Source organism: Quercus suber, unplaced genomic scaffold (assembly GCF_002906115.3).
Source record: "Quercus suber isolate HL8 unplaced genomic scaffold, Cork oak 2.0 scaffold_189, whole genome shotgun sequence".
NCBI classification, from domain to species: domain Eukaryota; kingdom Viridiplantae; phylum Streptophyta; class Magnoliopsida; order Fagales; family Fagaceae; genus Quercus; species Quercus suber.
This window is the reverse complement of record NW_027069647.1, coordinates 473,344-488,837: the sequence shown is the minus strand read 5'-3', so window position 1 is coordinate 488,837 and position 15,494 is coordinate 473,344. Positions and strand designations below refer to the sequence as shown.

General features: G+C 35.6%; 1 protein-coding gene across 1 annotated transcript; it reads right to left on the bottom strand.

The window, feature by feature from the left end:
- Nucleotides 1-9,842: 9,842 nt before the first annotated feature.
- On the bottom strand, nucleotides 9,843-11,731 carry LOC112010947 (MYB-like transcription factor 4). The gene is made up of 3 exons (XM_024043331.2): nucleotides 11,319-11,731; nucleotides 11,022-11,151; nucleotides 9,843-10,769 (listed from the first exon to the last, which is right to left on the bottom strand). The coding sequence occupies exons 1-3, from the start codon at nucleotides 11,515-11,517 to the stop codon at nucleotides 10,085-10,087; spliced, it is 1,014 nt and encodes a 337-aa protein (XP_023899099.1). The 5' UTR covers nucleotides 11,518-11,731; the 3' UTR covers nucleotides 9,843-10,084.
- Nucleotides 11,732-15,494: the final 3,763 nt, after the last annotated feature.

Genomic DNA, 15,494 nt, shown 5'->3' with positions numbered 1-15,494 from the left:
TCCCAAGTAAGGCCTTCCCGCGAGATACTCACAAAACATTCTATTTTGCCAATCTGTCATATCTGATACACGAGGTCTCTACCCACACTATATATACCCACATTACCCACATATGTTGAGGAGTGCTTTCAGAGAGAAAACCCTAGCCATTACCCTTGAGAGTGAGAGATTGTCATAACTACAATTCTCTACACAATCCATTATGGTTTTCCTCGACTCCTACCTCTCTATTTCCAAATCCTTGAGAGGTTGATACCCAAACACTTACCACACTCATCCTGAGTGTAAAGTGAGGTTCTAGTGCTGCTGGGAATTATTGGAAGAAGCCATTTGTTTGGTGGATGCAATCGAGCTGAATTGTGTGATCCGGAGAGTTAGAGAAGACAAGGCTTGGTGAAGTCAATTGGTAGTAGGAGCTTAGAAGGCTCGAGTACATGGGGTAGACTAGGCTTGGAGAGTCTTTTGTTATTCATGTACTCCAACTTATTCTCTAGTGGATCGATTTATTGCTTGGAGGGCGGCGAAGTGGTTTTTCATCGAGTTCTTCGATTTCCTCTTCGATAACATATCGGCGTGTTATCTTGTGTTTACATTCTTCTTCCCTACTCTTTTGGCTTTCATTTTACTACTGTGATTTGATGAATATGGCTATTGTTTATCCGCTCACATTTACTCTATTCCAAACTTAGTATAAGTTAGAGTAAAATTAATCGAGCCATAATTTTAATTTGGGGGTCTAAATAACTCTTGTGTTTTCACACAAATTTGAGCTTTCAGTTGGTATCAGAACGGGTACACTTGCTGTGATTTCATTACCTAAGTGTGATCCTAGACCCTATTTGAGATGGACCGATCTCAATTGCTTAATCCTCCTCCATACTTTAATGGGAGTAATTACGCTTTTTGAAAAGTCTGTATGAGGGCATTCCTATATTCTATTGATAATTGTGTTTGGGACACTATCAAGATAGGATGGATTAGGCCGGAGGCCACCAAATCCACATAGGATAAGGCAGCTCTTGCGGCAGCTAATGCTAATAGTAAGATTTTTAAATATTATTTTCTGTGGTGTTTCCCCTGATGAATTTCATAGGATCTCTCATGTCATAATTGCCAAGGAGGTGTGGCAAATCTTGGAGACGACCTATAAAGGCACCAAAAAGGTGAAGGACACCAAGTTGCAAATGCTTACCACACACTTCGAGGAGCTAAAGATGAGTGAAGACGAGTCATTCGACTCATTTTATGGGAAGCTAAATAAAGTAGTGATTGGGAAATTCAACTTGGGAGAAAAGACGGAGGACTCCAAGATTATGAGCAAGATTCTACGTTCATTGCCAGAGAGTTTCCGTGCAAAGGACACTGCCATTGAAGATAGCAAAGACCTTGATGAGATTAAGATTCAAGAACTTATCGGTTCTCTTTAAACCTATGAGCTATCTCTACCATCTCAAGGGAAGAGCAAATCATTTACTCTCAAGATAGTCAATGAGAGATTGGAAGCTCAAGACTCCTCGGATGAGGATGAGGTTGAAAGGGATATGGCATACCTTGCCAAGAACTTCTGTAAGTTCCTAAAGTTCAAGAGAGATGGAAAGTCTTTTGAGAAGGGAAAATTTTCAAAGTTCAAAAAGGACAAGAAAGACTTCAAGAAGAAGGATTCAAGAGATTCCTCACCATCTAAAATGGTCACGTGTTTTGAGTGCAAAGGGCATGGGCATGTGAAGAAAGAATGCCTCACCTATTTGAGGGCAAATGGTAAAGTCTTTGCAACTACCCTCAATGACTCAGATGGTTCAAACTCTGATTCAAAAGAAAGCTATGATAGAGAAGGAAATTACTCCACATTTATAACCATTGCACTCGTAGATTCATTGGAAGATTTGAGCCTTCTAGTGGAAGAACTTGGTGAGCACACTGAAGTAGAGTCCATAGGAATTTGGGAAGAATCAAATGATGAAGATGAAGGAACCAAGGAACTACAAGAATCTTATAATTCTCTTCTTGAGAAAACCAGAGAGTATGCTAGAGTGGCTAAGGCAGCCATTAGAAAAATGAAGAATGCTGAACAAGACTACAAGAGCATACTTGTAAGGTACATGGAAACGAAGTGTGAAGTTAAGGCCTTGAATGGAGAACTAACCGAAGCCTACTCCGAGATCAAGTTTCTTGAGCTTGAAGTGATTAAAGCTAATGCCAAAGTGGAGTGTGTTGCCTCCAAGAAACTTGACAAAGTGCTTGCACATCAAAAGCTTTCTTCTGACAAAAGTGGCTTGGGATATTTCGGAGAGAGTAGTTCAAGTGCCAATGTGTCTAAGGAGATGAAATTTGTTAAAGCTAAGCAGCCAATGGTAGCAACTCCAAGTGTTGAGAATACAAAAGTGGAGAAGAAGCCAAATGGAACTAATCAAAAGGTTTTGACAAAACTTCAAAATCCATATGTGGCCAAACCCAAGGCTAAAGGGAAGTCTCTCCCAAAGTCTCAAAGAGGTCCTCAAGTTCAACACTTCTGCCATTATTGTGGAGTTAGAGGACACACAAGACCCAACTACTATAAACTTCACGCATTGAAGAAAGCAGATTCTCAAAGGCTAAGAGGACAAGGAAAAGGGAATTGAAATGCCAAGCAATCAAAAAGGCGAGAAGCTGATTCCAGGTTTGGTGATGTGATAAAAATAATTGATACCATCACTTCTTGTTTGGCAAGCTTCAGTCAAAGGTTTGAGAATCACAGCTCTAGTACCCAATCCTCTAAGGATATCACCCCAAACGCACATGCCATATGGGTGAAGAAGGGTACACATGCATAAGTATTTGATCATGTCCATGCATCAATTCTTCCTATATATTGTGACTTTGTATTGGTTGTTTGCTTATATTTTACATTCTAGCATGTTTCTTTTCAAGTTTGTTTTGTACTTGTTGTTTTTGTTGATCTTACTTTACATGTTCTGTTTTTGTGTGTTGAAAAATTCAAAAACTCATAAAATTTGAAAAATCTATAAAAATTTTGATCGCTTATGTTGTGTGTATCACATGTGAGTTTGGCCTAGTACCTTCGTACTAATGGCATAGTACATTTACGAGCTTAGTTTGTTATATATGCACATCTATCTTTGTGGGAAAAATCTTAAAATCTATGTGTGACTATTGTAAATCGATCTTCAAGCTTGTCAAGAATGATTGGTGAATAGTCTTGATGGTTTTGATACTTGCATAAACTTGTGCCTATATATCTTCCCACACCTTTTTATTGATTTTTATTTATAGCTCAACAAATGTCAAATTTCAAAAAGAGATAATGATCTGCAAAAGTCATCGCACAAAGTAGTATTTGACTAGGAAAAAGGGAAAGCAACTCATATTAAAATGTATAGTGCCCAAAAAGCCAAAGGCTTGCTCACAAAATTGAAATATCAAAAATTTCAAGCATCAATCACAAAATGAGATGTAAAGATAAAAAATGATCAAATGTAAAGAAGCCAAATGAAAAGCTTCAAAGATAATCATTCTCTTGTGGGAGGTCATATATGTTCATTTCTATAATTAAGATAAACCACTTGACTTAGTACCAATTGTGTATGACTTGATTGAATTGATCATTGAAACTTCACTTTGGACTATGGACTATTCCACATTTGATATTCACACACAACACACGAGACTTTTGCTTAATGAATATTTATTTCATTTGTGTGATTGTACATGTTCAAATGTGATGTGTATACTCAATTGCCTGTTGATCAAACCTAAAAAGATTTTTGAGTATTTTATATGTTTTTGAAAGTGTTTTTATGCTTTCATGTTTTGAGTTTTTGTTCAAATTGCATTTCTCATGTTTTTCATCAAAAACTTCTTCAGAGGCATTTTCACAAAAAGCTCGCGACTAAGCTCTTCTTGCGAAAATGGATTAAGGCAAAACATGAAAACACAAAATTCAAACAGAAACTTTCACGACTATCTTGTTACTATTTCGCGAGTAAAGTCTACTTGCGAAAAGTTTTGTACTTCAGAGGCATTTTTTGCAAGTAACTTCACGAGAAACTAACCCATAAAAAATGCGTGTTTTTAGTTTTAAAGAGCTGATGTAGACAGTTTTTTCAAAGATATCATATTTCCCTCACTTTGCCTTCCTCGTGCCTCTTTCCAACTCAAAACTGATTTTCACTCAAAAACCCAACAATTTTCAAGTACAATCATTTCAAAAACTTCTCTAAGGTATTTTTTAACATCTTTTATCCTTATTTCCTTAGATTATGCAGAAAATTTCTAAGTTTTACTTGAATTTGGGAATTTTTGAAAAAGGGTTGGGAACTTTAAATTTTGTCAAAAATTTTTCAATTTCTTGATTGAGCTTTGTCCCATTTGGTTTGTTTGTGTTTGTGTTGGCCCCTTGTGGCAATTTTAACATGTATTTAGGCAAGTTTCACTTATATTCATGCATTGCTCACATGTTAGTTCTATAGGTGCATACCAAGTGTTTGATAAAATGCCCAAATGGCATTTTGGTATTGTTTTGAACTCCAATGAGTTCCATACTTTGGAAATTACCATGATTTAACTTATTTATCATGTTTTGATCATTAGTTGTGTGTTTTACATAATTTGACCCAAATGTGCTTTGCCATGCCTTACACATGCATCACATATGCACACCACATGCACACTTGATGCACACACTTGCACATTTGTCATTTTTTTGCATTTTATTGATGTTACATGTTTTAGCACTTATAACATGTTTATGTGACATTGTTTTGTTCCTTTTTAGGAATTAGTACTTGTTTTTATGGACTAACTTGACACTAATCAAGTTTGTGTTCCTGTTTTTTGTTTTTGCACTTGTTTCTCTGCTTTGTGTCTGTTTTTGTAGATGTCTCCCACTAAGCACTCTGCTTCCAAAAAATCCTCAAAGTGTCCACACACAGACTCAGAGAGCTTCAGAACAGTTGAGGCAAACATGGCATATAATAATTGCTATAAAAGGGTAACAATCATCATGGAAAGGGTTGTACAAATGGAGACCCTTGAAAACACTACCATACCTAAAGTGTTCAAAGAGAGAACTTGGACAAAGTTGTTGAATCCAAGTGGCAATGTTTATGCTGAACTCATAAGGGAATTCTTCTCCAATGCCACTATGGAAGGAGACCACATTAACTGTTGGGTGTGTCAAAAGGAATTCATTATCATAAGGGATTCCATTCAAGAATTCTTAGAAGTTCGTCCACCATCTCAGCCAATCTTTGTGCAATATGATGACAGATTGGACTCTCTTGAACCAATGGCGGAGCGCCTTGGTGGTTCTCTTAAGAAGAAGTCAATGAACACCATCCCTTTTATAAGGTTGAATTTAATCAACCATTTTGTTGGCTTTATTCCGTGTCAATTTGCTTGTAATTCAACATTTAGAAACCTTGTATTTAGGTGGGAATCATGTAAGCGCGACTGGATCTCACGACTGGCTCACGGCTTGCAAGTCGCCAAAGGAGGCACACGTGTGAACCATGCAGAGGAGATGAAGAGTCACGATAACTGGAGCACTACAAGACAAAACTTCCAATCTGGCCATTTTGTTAGTTCGCGGCTCAGACTCACAACTCAGTCAAGTCTCGAGGCCAAGTCACCAGACCACTCTGTTTGGGAAAAACTGACCTTTCGCATGCTAAACACACGTCAATATAAATACCCCTTATGCCCACATATTGTAGAGAGCTTCCAGAGAGAATTTTGAGAGAGAAACCTTAGAGAAAAACAAGATTGACTCATCCACAATCTTCATCATTGTTTCTCCAAATTCCTCTACTCTCACCCTCTGCATTGATACATCCTTGAGAGGTACATTAGCCAAATCCTTATCTTACCATACCCATATCAGTGAGAAAGTTATTGGAGCTTAGGAAGCAGGTAGGAACGGACCAATTGATATTAGTTGACAAAGGTTCGGCGTAACCTCGTTGAAGTAAGAAGCTTGGAGGGCTTAGATACACTGGATAGATTAGGCTTGGAGGGTCTTCTGTTGTTCATGTATCCCAACTTCATTCTCTACTGGATTATTGACCGCTTGGAGGGTGGCGGAGAGGTTTTACGCCGAGGACTTCGGTTTCTCCTTCAATAACACATCACTGTGTTGTCTTTGTGTTTGCATCTCTCTTCCCTTAATCTTTGGCATTTAATTTCTGTTGTGGTTGTGATATTGTTTAGTTTAGATTGTTTTCTCAATTCTATTATAGCTTATCTTCATTTTTCGCACGTACATTATTTGATAATAAGCTTGAATTGGTAATTTGTAATTTGGGGGTCTAAACATTCAAGGTGTTTTACACACTATTTGAACATTTACCTTTCAATGCGGAGATGAGGACATTGGCCTATGTCATGATTCACAACCTCTACCCGATGATGAACTTGACAACATTGTCTGGACCAAGAACCATTTTCCTGTATGATCTCTTCACACATAAAAAGATCGACATATGCAGTCATATATATCACCTCTTGACCAAGAGTATCACTAAGAGGAACTCAAGGACAATATTACCATTCCCTAGTCTCATTATGGGTCTCATAGCAAAGACCAAGCTAAAGATTCCAAGCAGTCTCACCATTGTGTAAAGAGACTATGCCATTGGTGCTTATACGATGACACATAGCAAAGCCCACATCACCAGATCAAGAACAGGTGTTTCTCAAATCCCAAGGGAAGAGGTTGAGGAAGAAGTTAGGGATACGGAAGAAGAAATTGATAGGTTCACCTTAACCCCGAAGAGCTCTGCACAACTGTCTTCCCAAGCTCAAGCACGAAGACCCGATCTTCTTAATTGCCTCATTGCAAGGATAGAGCAGACATATGGCATGCTCGAATCCCATGTGCAGCACACCGCAAATCAATTTGCTTATATTCAAGGCCAGATTGCGGCACTACCATCACATATCGAAGACATGTCAATGGAGCAGAGATCTGAATCAGAATCTAAGCAATTTTAGCCTCTTTGGCCATTCTGATTAGAAAGGGGGAGAAAATTTTTGAGGGGTAGACGCACAGTTTGAAGGTGAGCAGAACAGATCATAGATATTGGTTTATTTTTGGTGGTTTAGCGGTTTAATTTGTTTTTACCTTTATAGTTTTTATAACTCTTGGATATTTACATTGCTTTCTTTTAAAACTTTAAGTACTTTGGTTTAAAACTTTCAGTTTAATTTTAGTACTCTGTGTTTTATATCCTTGCTTTGTAGCATTTTTTAAGTACTTTTAGATTTTGTTGCACTATCTTGAGTACTACACACTTGTGCCCTTGTTGGATCCTGTATCCTTGATGCAAATACTTCATATATTTTGCATTGGTTGTGTGTTGGACATGCAATTGATTTTTGTATTGCTCTTAATTGCATTGCATGTCTGGATGATCATTTACTAGCTAAATGCTCATTGTAGTCATTCTCTAATGATTGTTATTGTTTGATCAAGATATGCTTAGCTGTTTATATAGTGTTTATTACNAAAAAAAAAAAAAAAAACTAATAGGAAAAGGCTGCGTTTCATTTACTTCTTCCACAATTAAACCCATGTACAACCAATAAGTTCATCCTTCTCCTTTCGTTTTCTTCAAATCTAGATCTACTATAACAATTATTTAAACTGCCCTACTGAGTATGTTTAGTTTAGGATTTGGTCAAAACTTTCACACCGTAACCATGATTGTCTATAATTTTGTCCATAACTCTGAACATGCACCAATTACGGCAGGTTGCTCGAGTCTTGTTCTACCTTTCATTCAACCAGTATTATCTTTCCTCTTTCTCTTTTTCAGCTTTCTTTGAGATATATATTATTCTTATGTTTCTATTTGAAATTCTATATTCCACAAATATAATAAGAATTACAAAGAAATTTGTCGTTTTAGTCAAAAAAGAATTACAAAGAAGACTAATATATATTTATGGGCTATTCTCAATGACTTTTATAAGTTAAGGATTTGGGCGTGGAAAATGTTGTATTCTACTTAGGAAAAACAAGGATTATCATATTAGAGTGACAATGTATAACGGTGTCATCTTTTTATTTTATTTTTTAGAAAGTTTCAATTTATGACATTTGCTCCTGATGATATTTCTTTATTATCAAAACAAGACATCAATCAGTTTTTGGTGTAAATAGGATAGATCTTTTATTCAACTATCAAATACTACCGGTTGAATTATTTAAAAAAAAAATCATATTTGTTTGATATTACATGCTTCGAAACTTATGAAAGACTAAATTCTACAGCCCATTAAGACTATAGCCAAAGAGATCTCCTATTAACCCAATTACAAATTAGAAAAACAATTCCAAAATAGACATGTTACTATGTTGGGGACACCATTTTTTTTTCTCTCATTTAATGACATTATATAAGTTGTAATTGGAATAACATTGTTTTAGCTATTTATATAACTACATTTTGACACCACTTTTATAAAACTAATCACAATATACACACACACACACGATCTTAACCGTTTTTGGAAGAAAAAAAAAAATCTATGTAGGCATATTGATTTCGACATGTTAAGAAAGTGTTCGACAAGAAATGGTGCATCAAACATCATGTTGATTTGAAAGTTTTGATCTAAATCTTCCTAAATTTGAGGGGGCAAATGTAGTGTAGTAAAATAATACTATATAGTACAAATCATAAAAGTGAGATGCCCCAATGATTTATGCAAAATAGTTTAGAATCTTAGATTAGGAAACAAATGTTAGTGGTCAAATCATGAGGTTTTGAATGTGTTTGACGACATAATCACGTGTGAGATTTAAGAGAGATTATATTTGCATAATATCAATATACGGATTCAATAGTTTTTTGTAATGAGTTTTAACTTATGGCGTTCGCTTTTGATGATGGCTCTTTATTATTAGATCAAAATATCAATCGGTTTTTAGTGTAGGTGGGGATTGAACCCCAGATCTTTTATTTAATCATCAGTGATTTTATCAATTGAACTAACTGAAACCCATTGAATTTAATAATTTGTACACAAAATTAAAATTTAAGGATCATTTTATGGTTATCCAATTATAAAACAAAAAGAAAAAAAGAGAGAGATCATTTTATGGTATCACAAATGTTTTTGGGATTGTAGACACCATAGAGTTATGTTTTAATCTTACATGAATTACTAGCAAATGTTATAAATAAAATTACTATTATATGTGGCATGAAGGAATCGATCATTAGATTTGATATAGACATTATTTGACACTATCACAATCAAACGAAAATAATTAACATATAAATATGAAACAACTATGAAGTTATTATTTTGACATTAGTTACCAAAGGACGTAACAAAATTACTATCTAAATTCCTATTTTAGTGTTATCCCAAAAAATAAATAAATAAAAGGATAATAATGATACTTTTTTTTTTTTTTTTTTTTTAGAGTTTCAACTTATATTGTTTATTCTTGATAATAGTTCATTATTATCAGATCAAGACATTAATCATTTTTTGGTATAGGCAGGAATTGTATCTTAAATATTTTATTCAATTATTAGAAACTTTACCAGTTGAGCTAACTAGAATCTACAAGAATGAAACATGATTTATCATGTACCGTTGTGGAATCTATTATTGGATTTGACGTAGATATTGTCTTATATATTTTAAATCTATCGCAGTCAAACATGGTATAAAATAAAAAGTACTAAAAAACTGTAGACTTATTACTTTGACCTTACTAGCTAATGTATCTGACATTTAACTTCGGTTAACAAAATTACTGTATTGTATGTTATTAGTAGATATAACATGCAAGAAAAAAAAAAGTACAAATATTATACAATTTCCCTCAATTAAAAAAAGATAAAGAACTTTCTCAAATAATAATAATAATAATAATAAAGAAAAAGAAAAAAGGTCAGTCATTTTTGTCTGCAGTCCTAGAAGCAACAAAACCATCTTGACCCTTGTCATTGGTTTTTTTTATATAGTATTGATGGTGGGCAAGAGAGCTTTGTACTTGAAGTGTGTGAATTCCACACCTTAATTAAGCATCACCTAGTAATGTACACATGTTATGGCCTACTAGCTAGTACTAGTTCCATGCAAAATCATCCATAGAGCTCAATTCATCATACATTATATCAGACATAAGGCTAGACTCCACAAACCCAAGATCAAAGCTAGAGCCATCAAATGAAGTATCCATGGGCTGATGAATAACCTTATTAGTTACCATCTCAGAAACCTTATCTTTCTCTTGCTGTGGTTGTGTCAGTGTATATTGCTCTCCTTCCAATCCGGGTGCCTCGAAGGGTTCAAGAGTATTGGCACCCCAAACACAATTCTCATGATTTAAGACCCCAAAACCGGATAGGTTCACGGAAGAGGATGATGAGGAAGAAATATTGGGTGTGCTCTCAACTGATGATACATGAGGGAAACTGGAAAAATCAGTGAAACTCTGATTCCAAACAAGATTAGGGTTTTGAAGCAATGGAGGTTGATCAGTTTCAGGTACTGTAATGATAGGTGTTTTCATTTCAAAGGTGGAAACATCTGTAAACTGAGAATTCAGAGTAAAAACTGAATTGGGTTGCTGATGGTTTGGTGATACATTGCATGCAACCTTTTTAGAGGCTCTCTGATGAGAAGGTATTAGATTGTGAGTGTTTGGGTCCAACCCTTGTGACATAAGCTTTTTCTTGATGCATGAGTTCCAGAAATTCTTCACCTCATTGTCTGTTCTTCCTGGGAGGTGCTTGGCTATCTGAGCCCATCTTTACAGCCAAACAAAACTTTCTTAAAATTTACTCCAAATCAAGAGGAAAAAGAAAAAAGAAAAAATGATGATGGATATTTACACGTTTAGTAAAGCTATTTTAAAATCATACTCTTTAAAGTACAGTCTTTTGAAATTTCACTTTTTTTTTAAGTACAATTTTTTTTAAATGAGGTATTTTAAAAACGTTTAAGAAAGAAGTTGTACCAAACAAACACTAATTTCTAATGAAAAAAAAAATGATCCTTACTTGTTGCCCACAATCCTATGAACATCAATAATAATCTGTTCTTCTTCTGAAGTGAAGGTACCTCTCTTAAGATCTGGTCTTAGATAGTTTATCCATCTCAATCTACAACTCTTTCCGCACCTTTGCAATCCTGCAGCAATCACAATTCCACTTAGCAACCACTTGGGCATATAAATTTATGTATGTAAATCTATGGCTGTATAAATCTAGTTACTTTGATATAAATCAATCAATTACAGAATACACGTTAATTGTGTGTGTTTTGAGAGAGAAAGAGAGAGTTGAAGGAATGATTACCAGCAAATTTTGGGACAGAACTCCAGCTTCCAAGTCCATGGGCAGTGATATATGTGACGAGCTTCTCATCTTCTTCAGGAGACCATAGGCCTCGTTTAACCTTCTGTTTGGTACAGCAGCGATGGCCACCCATCTTTTCGCTTATCATGAGGCCTTCTTCTTCTTCTTCTGCTGAAGAGTTAGGCTTAGTGTTTATCATGAGGCCCTGCCTGCACTGTTTTAAACTGACCAGTTTCAGTATTCCCTATGTACTTATCAAACACTAACATGCGTTGTTTACTACATGTTTTATATTGAAGCTTCACAACAGAAATGAGAGAGAAAGAGATGAATGAATATATAGTAACTGATGACAAGTACAAATATAAACGTTTCCAGTAATATAAGCCAAGTGGCAACATATGTAACAAACAGTGAAGAAAAGGTTGCCAAATGTGTTTTCTTAAAAAGAAGCAAAAAATTAAATAAAAGAGGTTATTGCGAAATGTGGTTAATGATTTAATGTTTTTTGTTTTATCAACTTTTTGGACAATTTGGCCAGAGGATTATGATTGAAAAACTTTGCAAAGCTCCTCTACAAGGTCTAATGATGGCCCCACTATTTCGGAAAAAAATTTGTTTAAAAAGAGAAAGAAAAATTCATTCACTATATAAGCAAGAAAAGTTTATTCTACTATTAAGATTTTTTTTTTAATTTAATACTTTATAAATATTTTATTATTCAACCTTTTAAATGATGTAGTAACATGTTATTTGGTACACATTTAAATTTATAATATTTAATTAAAACTACTAATTAAATTAAACTTATTTTAAATAAAGGGACTTTTTTCCAATAAAAAGAGAGTTATTCGCTAAAGTATGTTTTATATTTATTTTATTATTTAAAATTTACCACCCCAAAATCATTTCTGCCCATTATTTACTAGAAGCTTTTTTGATTTCCATAAAGAAGAATACTGTTTGCGTAATGAAGACGATAGCTCAGTTTATGTTTCTTTAATATGGATATTGTTTTTGTTACTGAAATCCTTATTCTCTAGAGCCTTCCTTGCATAAGTCTCCACCAAACCACAGAGAAAGAAAAAAAAAATCTATGACCCATTGGTCACATAAAGAAAATTCCGTGAGAGAAATGTGCTGGAAGTTTAACTTGAGGTGCACTCATGAGGACCACACTCCACTGGGTCTAATTGAGTGTTTTGGTGGCCTTGTTTTCTGCCATTGCTCATCTCAATTCTCAACTCCATACATAATCACTAGTCAAAAAATGAACAAAAAAAAAAAAAACATGACCTTGTGAAGAAACCTTCTTAATCATTCATTTGCTTAATTTGTCAATTGGTAATAGTAGGTGTTAAAGCTTACGTAAACAACACTGTCATCCTCAAGCCTTTACCAATTTTGTTCTCTTAGAAAGAAAAATTTTGAATAACAAAACTAATATGAAATAGTAGGAGATGCCCTAGATGGATATTTTGGATAGTGCTCTAAGAAATCAATGAGAGGATCTTTGTAAATTAACTTATCAAATGAAATTAATTGATTAAAATGATGGCTCAAGAAATAGATATCTAATGTTCAATTCCTTCGACATACTCAATCCGTCTGGCTTGATGGCGATTGGTCACATTCCTAGAATTATACTTGTCATAGGGAGCAATATCACCTGTAATTGGGTCATATGCAAGCCTTGCAATGTGCTTAGTTAGACCAATAATAAAAATGCATGTCTTAAAAAAGATACTTCAATTCAGGAGTATATCACCTGCAACTGATAAATGTGTAAGAGGTGGTACAATAAAAATAAACACCAAATTAAAACAAATTTCAAATAAACGATTCAACAATTACGATTCACATGAAAGTGTGGAACCAAATATTTTGTTGAATATATAGGTATGAGTAAAATCTCAAATTGAATAAGAATAAAAAGAATAAATAGTTAATATAACATAGTCAAACTCATACGCACTTAGGAATTTTGAATTAAGTTGTTTATTTATATGTTATATTCACTAAACTTATCTACCCTAGTCATTGCAATCCATTATTGTTATGGAGCAATGGTTGTATGTACAATTGGCATTGGGGCAACCTATGAAGGCAAGTGAGTGATGATGGAGGATAATAGTGGGAACCAGGGGCGAAGCCAAGGGGGGGCGAGAGGGGGCAACTGCCTCCTTGACCCCTCCTGAAAAGTCCCCTAGATTATAGCATTTAGGTTCCTTTCTTAAATGTTTTGCCTAACATAGGAAAAAAATTCAAAAAGACGAAGTGTCTTGTTATAGAAAAACAATCCTGACACATAAAAATAAAAAGGGAAAAAGCTGCATAAATCATCCCACCAACAATAGTACTACATATTTTCTCTTTTAAGCTTTTATATTGTCCAAATTTATAGCTTATCACCATATATGACACTTTACTGTTTAACTCAATTTTCTTTTGTTATCCATCTTATTTTCTATTATTATTTTTGGGTGTTTTTTCACCGCAATGATGGTCGTCTTAAATTTTACACTCTTTTATTATTATTATTATTATTTTTATATAGAAAAGATCAACTACCTAATGTCCCAGTACGGTATTGAAATTCTCAAACCTTAACTATCCATTTTTTCTCCTTCTTGACTTTTTAGTTTCCAAATTTATAGGTAATTGTTATACTTTTTTTTACTTTGATGGTTAGTGACTATGCAACAGTTTCAAAATATAAAACGTTAAATACTGTTGAGCAAATTAAATTTGTTATGAAAAAATAAACTATAGTTTATACTTACATTAAAATTTGTATAACAATTATAGTTATTTACGATTGTTTATTTATTAGGTTATTGTGGGGCCCATGGGCCTGACAACCACAGCCCATCGCATAGTAGGCCCAAGGCCAGCGCCGAGGAAGACTGACCAGCCAAGGCTAAGTTGGGGAAAGCCTCTTTTTTGACCCACGCCGAGGACCTCTTCGTCCTCAGCATACTAAGGATAATTTTTGGGAGGGGACAAGCCCAGAGCAAGCTGTTACATTCACACTTAATGTATTCACCTAACCCCTCTGGCCGCATTAATGGGGATATAACCCCTTAGCAGGGTAACGTTAATTAGAGTGAACCACTTGAGTACCGATAAGGCCTCTGATGGGACGGACGGCCAGAAGAGAAGCGAATGGATGATCAACAGATGGAAGAAGGAGATAGGAAGATGAAGACTATATAAGAAAAGTAAGAAAAGTAAAAAAGAGGGAGGGGGGAAAAAGAGAAGAAGAGGGGCTCCTCGGCCATGGGCCGAGGAGCATCCCCCCAGTTGTAGAGAAACTCTAAGTATTTTCTTTTATAAAAAAGAGTTCATACTTGATGAACGACGGGCAGCGCCTAAACCTTTAACCCACTCTCTATAAATTTATTGTTTGGGCTTGTTGGGCTGAAAACCCATTTATACTCAGGGTCAAATCCAAACTGAGTCCCTACAATTTGCGCCGTCTGTGGGGAGGATTAGGGTGCTGGCCGGCCCACCGGGCGATTGTACTAAGCGGTCGTTTTACAGTAGGTTGGCGAAGTAAAAAAAAAATAAAAAATTTGACAGCGAAAAGAGAAATCTTGATATTATTATTTCATAAATAGAAACAGTACAAATTACAATCAGATGCTCAGGCAGGCGTGTTTCACAAACAAATTTACAAGTTAATCCTACCAGCTAGTTCTACAATCAGAGGCCCAGGTGGAGCCGCCCTAAAAAAGCTAGCTAGAGGGAAGTGTCAAGCCGTGCTTTTATTGGTATAAAGAGAATGGGAGAGCTTGACACAAAAAGCAGGGAAGGGGGAGGACCATCTTGTTTCCAGGCCACCAACAACTCCCTTCTCGGTGCGGCGGAGCTGGAACAAAGAGAGGAGCAGACGCAGGGGCTCCGGGATACCTTCCCTCATGATGTTCCCTTGATTCTCTCCAATCCTCACGAGTGTTGGCCGTTGGAGACGGCAACACTCGAGCACCGCCCATGAGATGAATTCGCACGTCTTCTTCGTCGGGGGTGCGCTCCGAGGAGAGACGTTAGGTACTCTAACAACATCCCTCCGGGCCACCTTGTATGGCGCCATCGGGGTTACGCCTAGACTCTGCCGCACCGGAAGCCCAGTGGGGGCTGCGGCCATAATGGCTCTTGGCACGGATGTCCTCACAC

What these genes read in the sequence shown, in the direction of transcription:
- LOC112010947 (XM_024043331.2), bottom strand. Translation starts at nt 11,517, where the DNA reads ATGATAAACACTAAGCCTAACTCTTCAGCAGAAGAAGAAGAAGAAGGC. An exon ending in TTCTGTCCCAAAATTTGCTG is followed by an intron (nt 11,152 to 11,318) that starts GTAATCATTCCT and finishes TGATTGCTGCAG; the next exon opens with GATTGCAAAGGTGCGGAAAG. An exon ending in CATAGGATTGTGGGCAACAA is followed by an intron (nt 10,770 to 11,021) that starts GTAAGGATCATT and finishes TTGGCTGTAAAG; the next exon opens with ATGGGCTCAGATAGCCAAGC.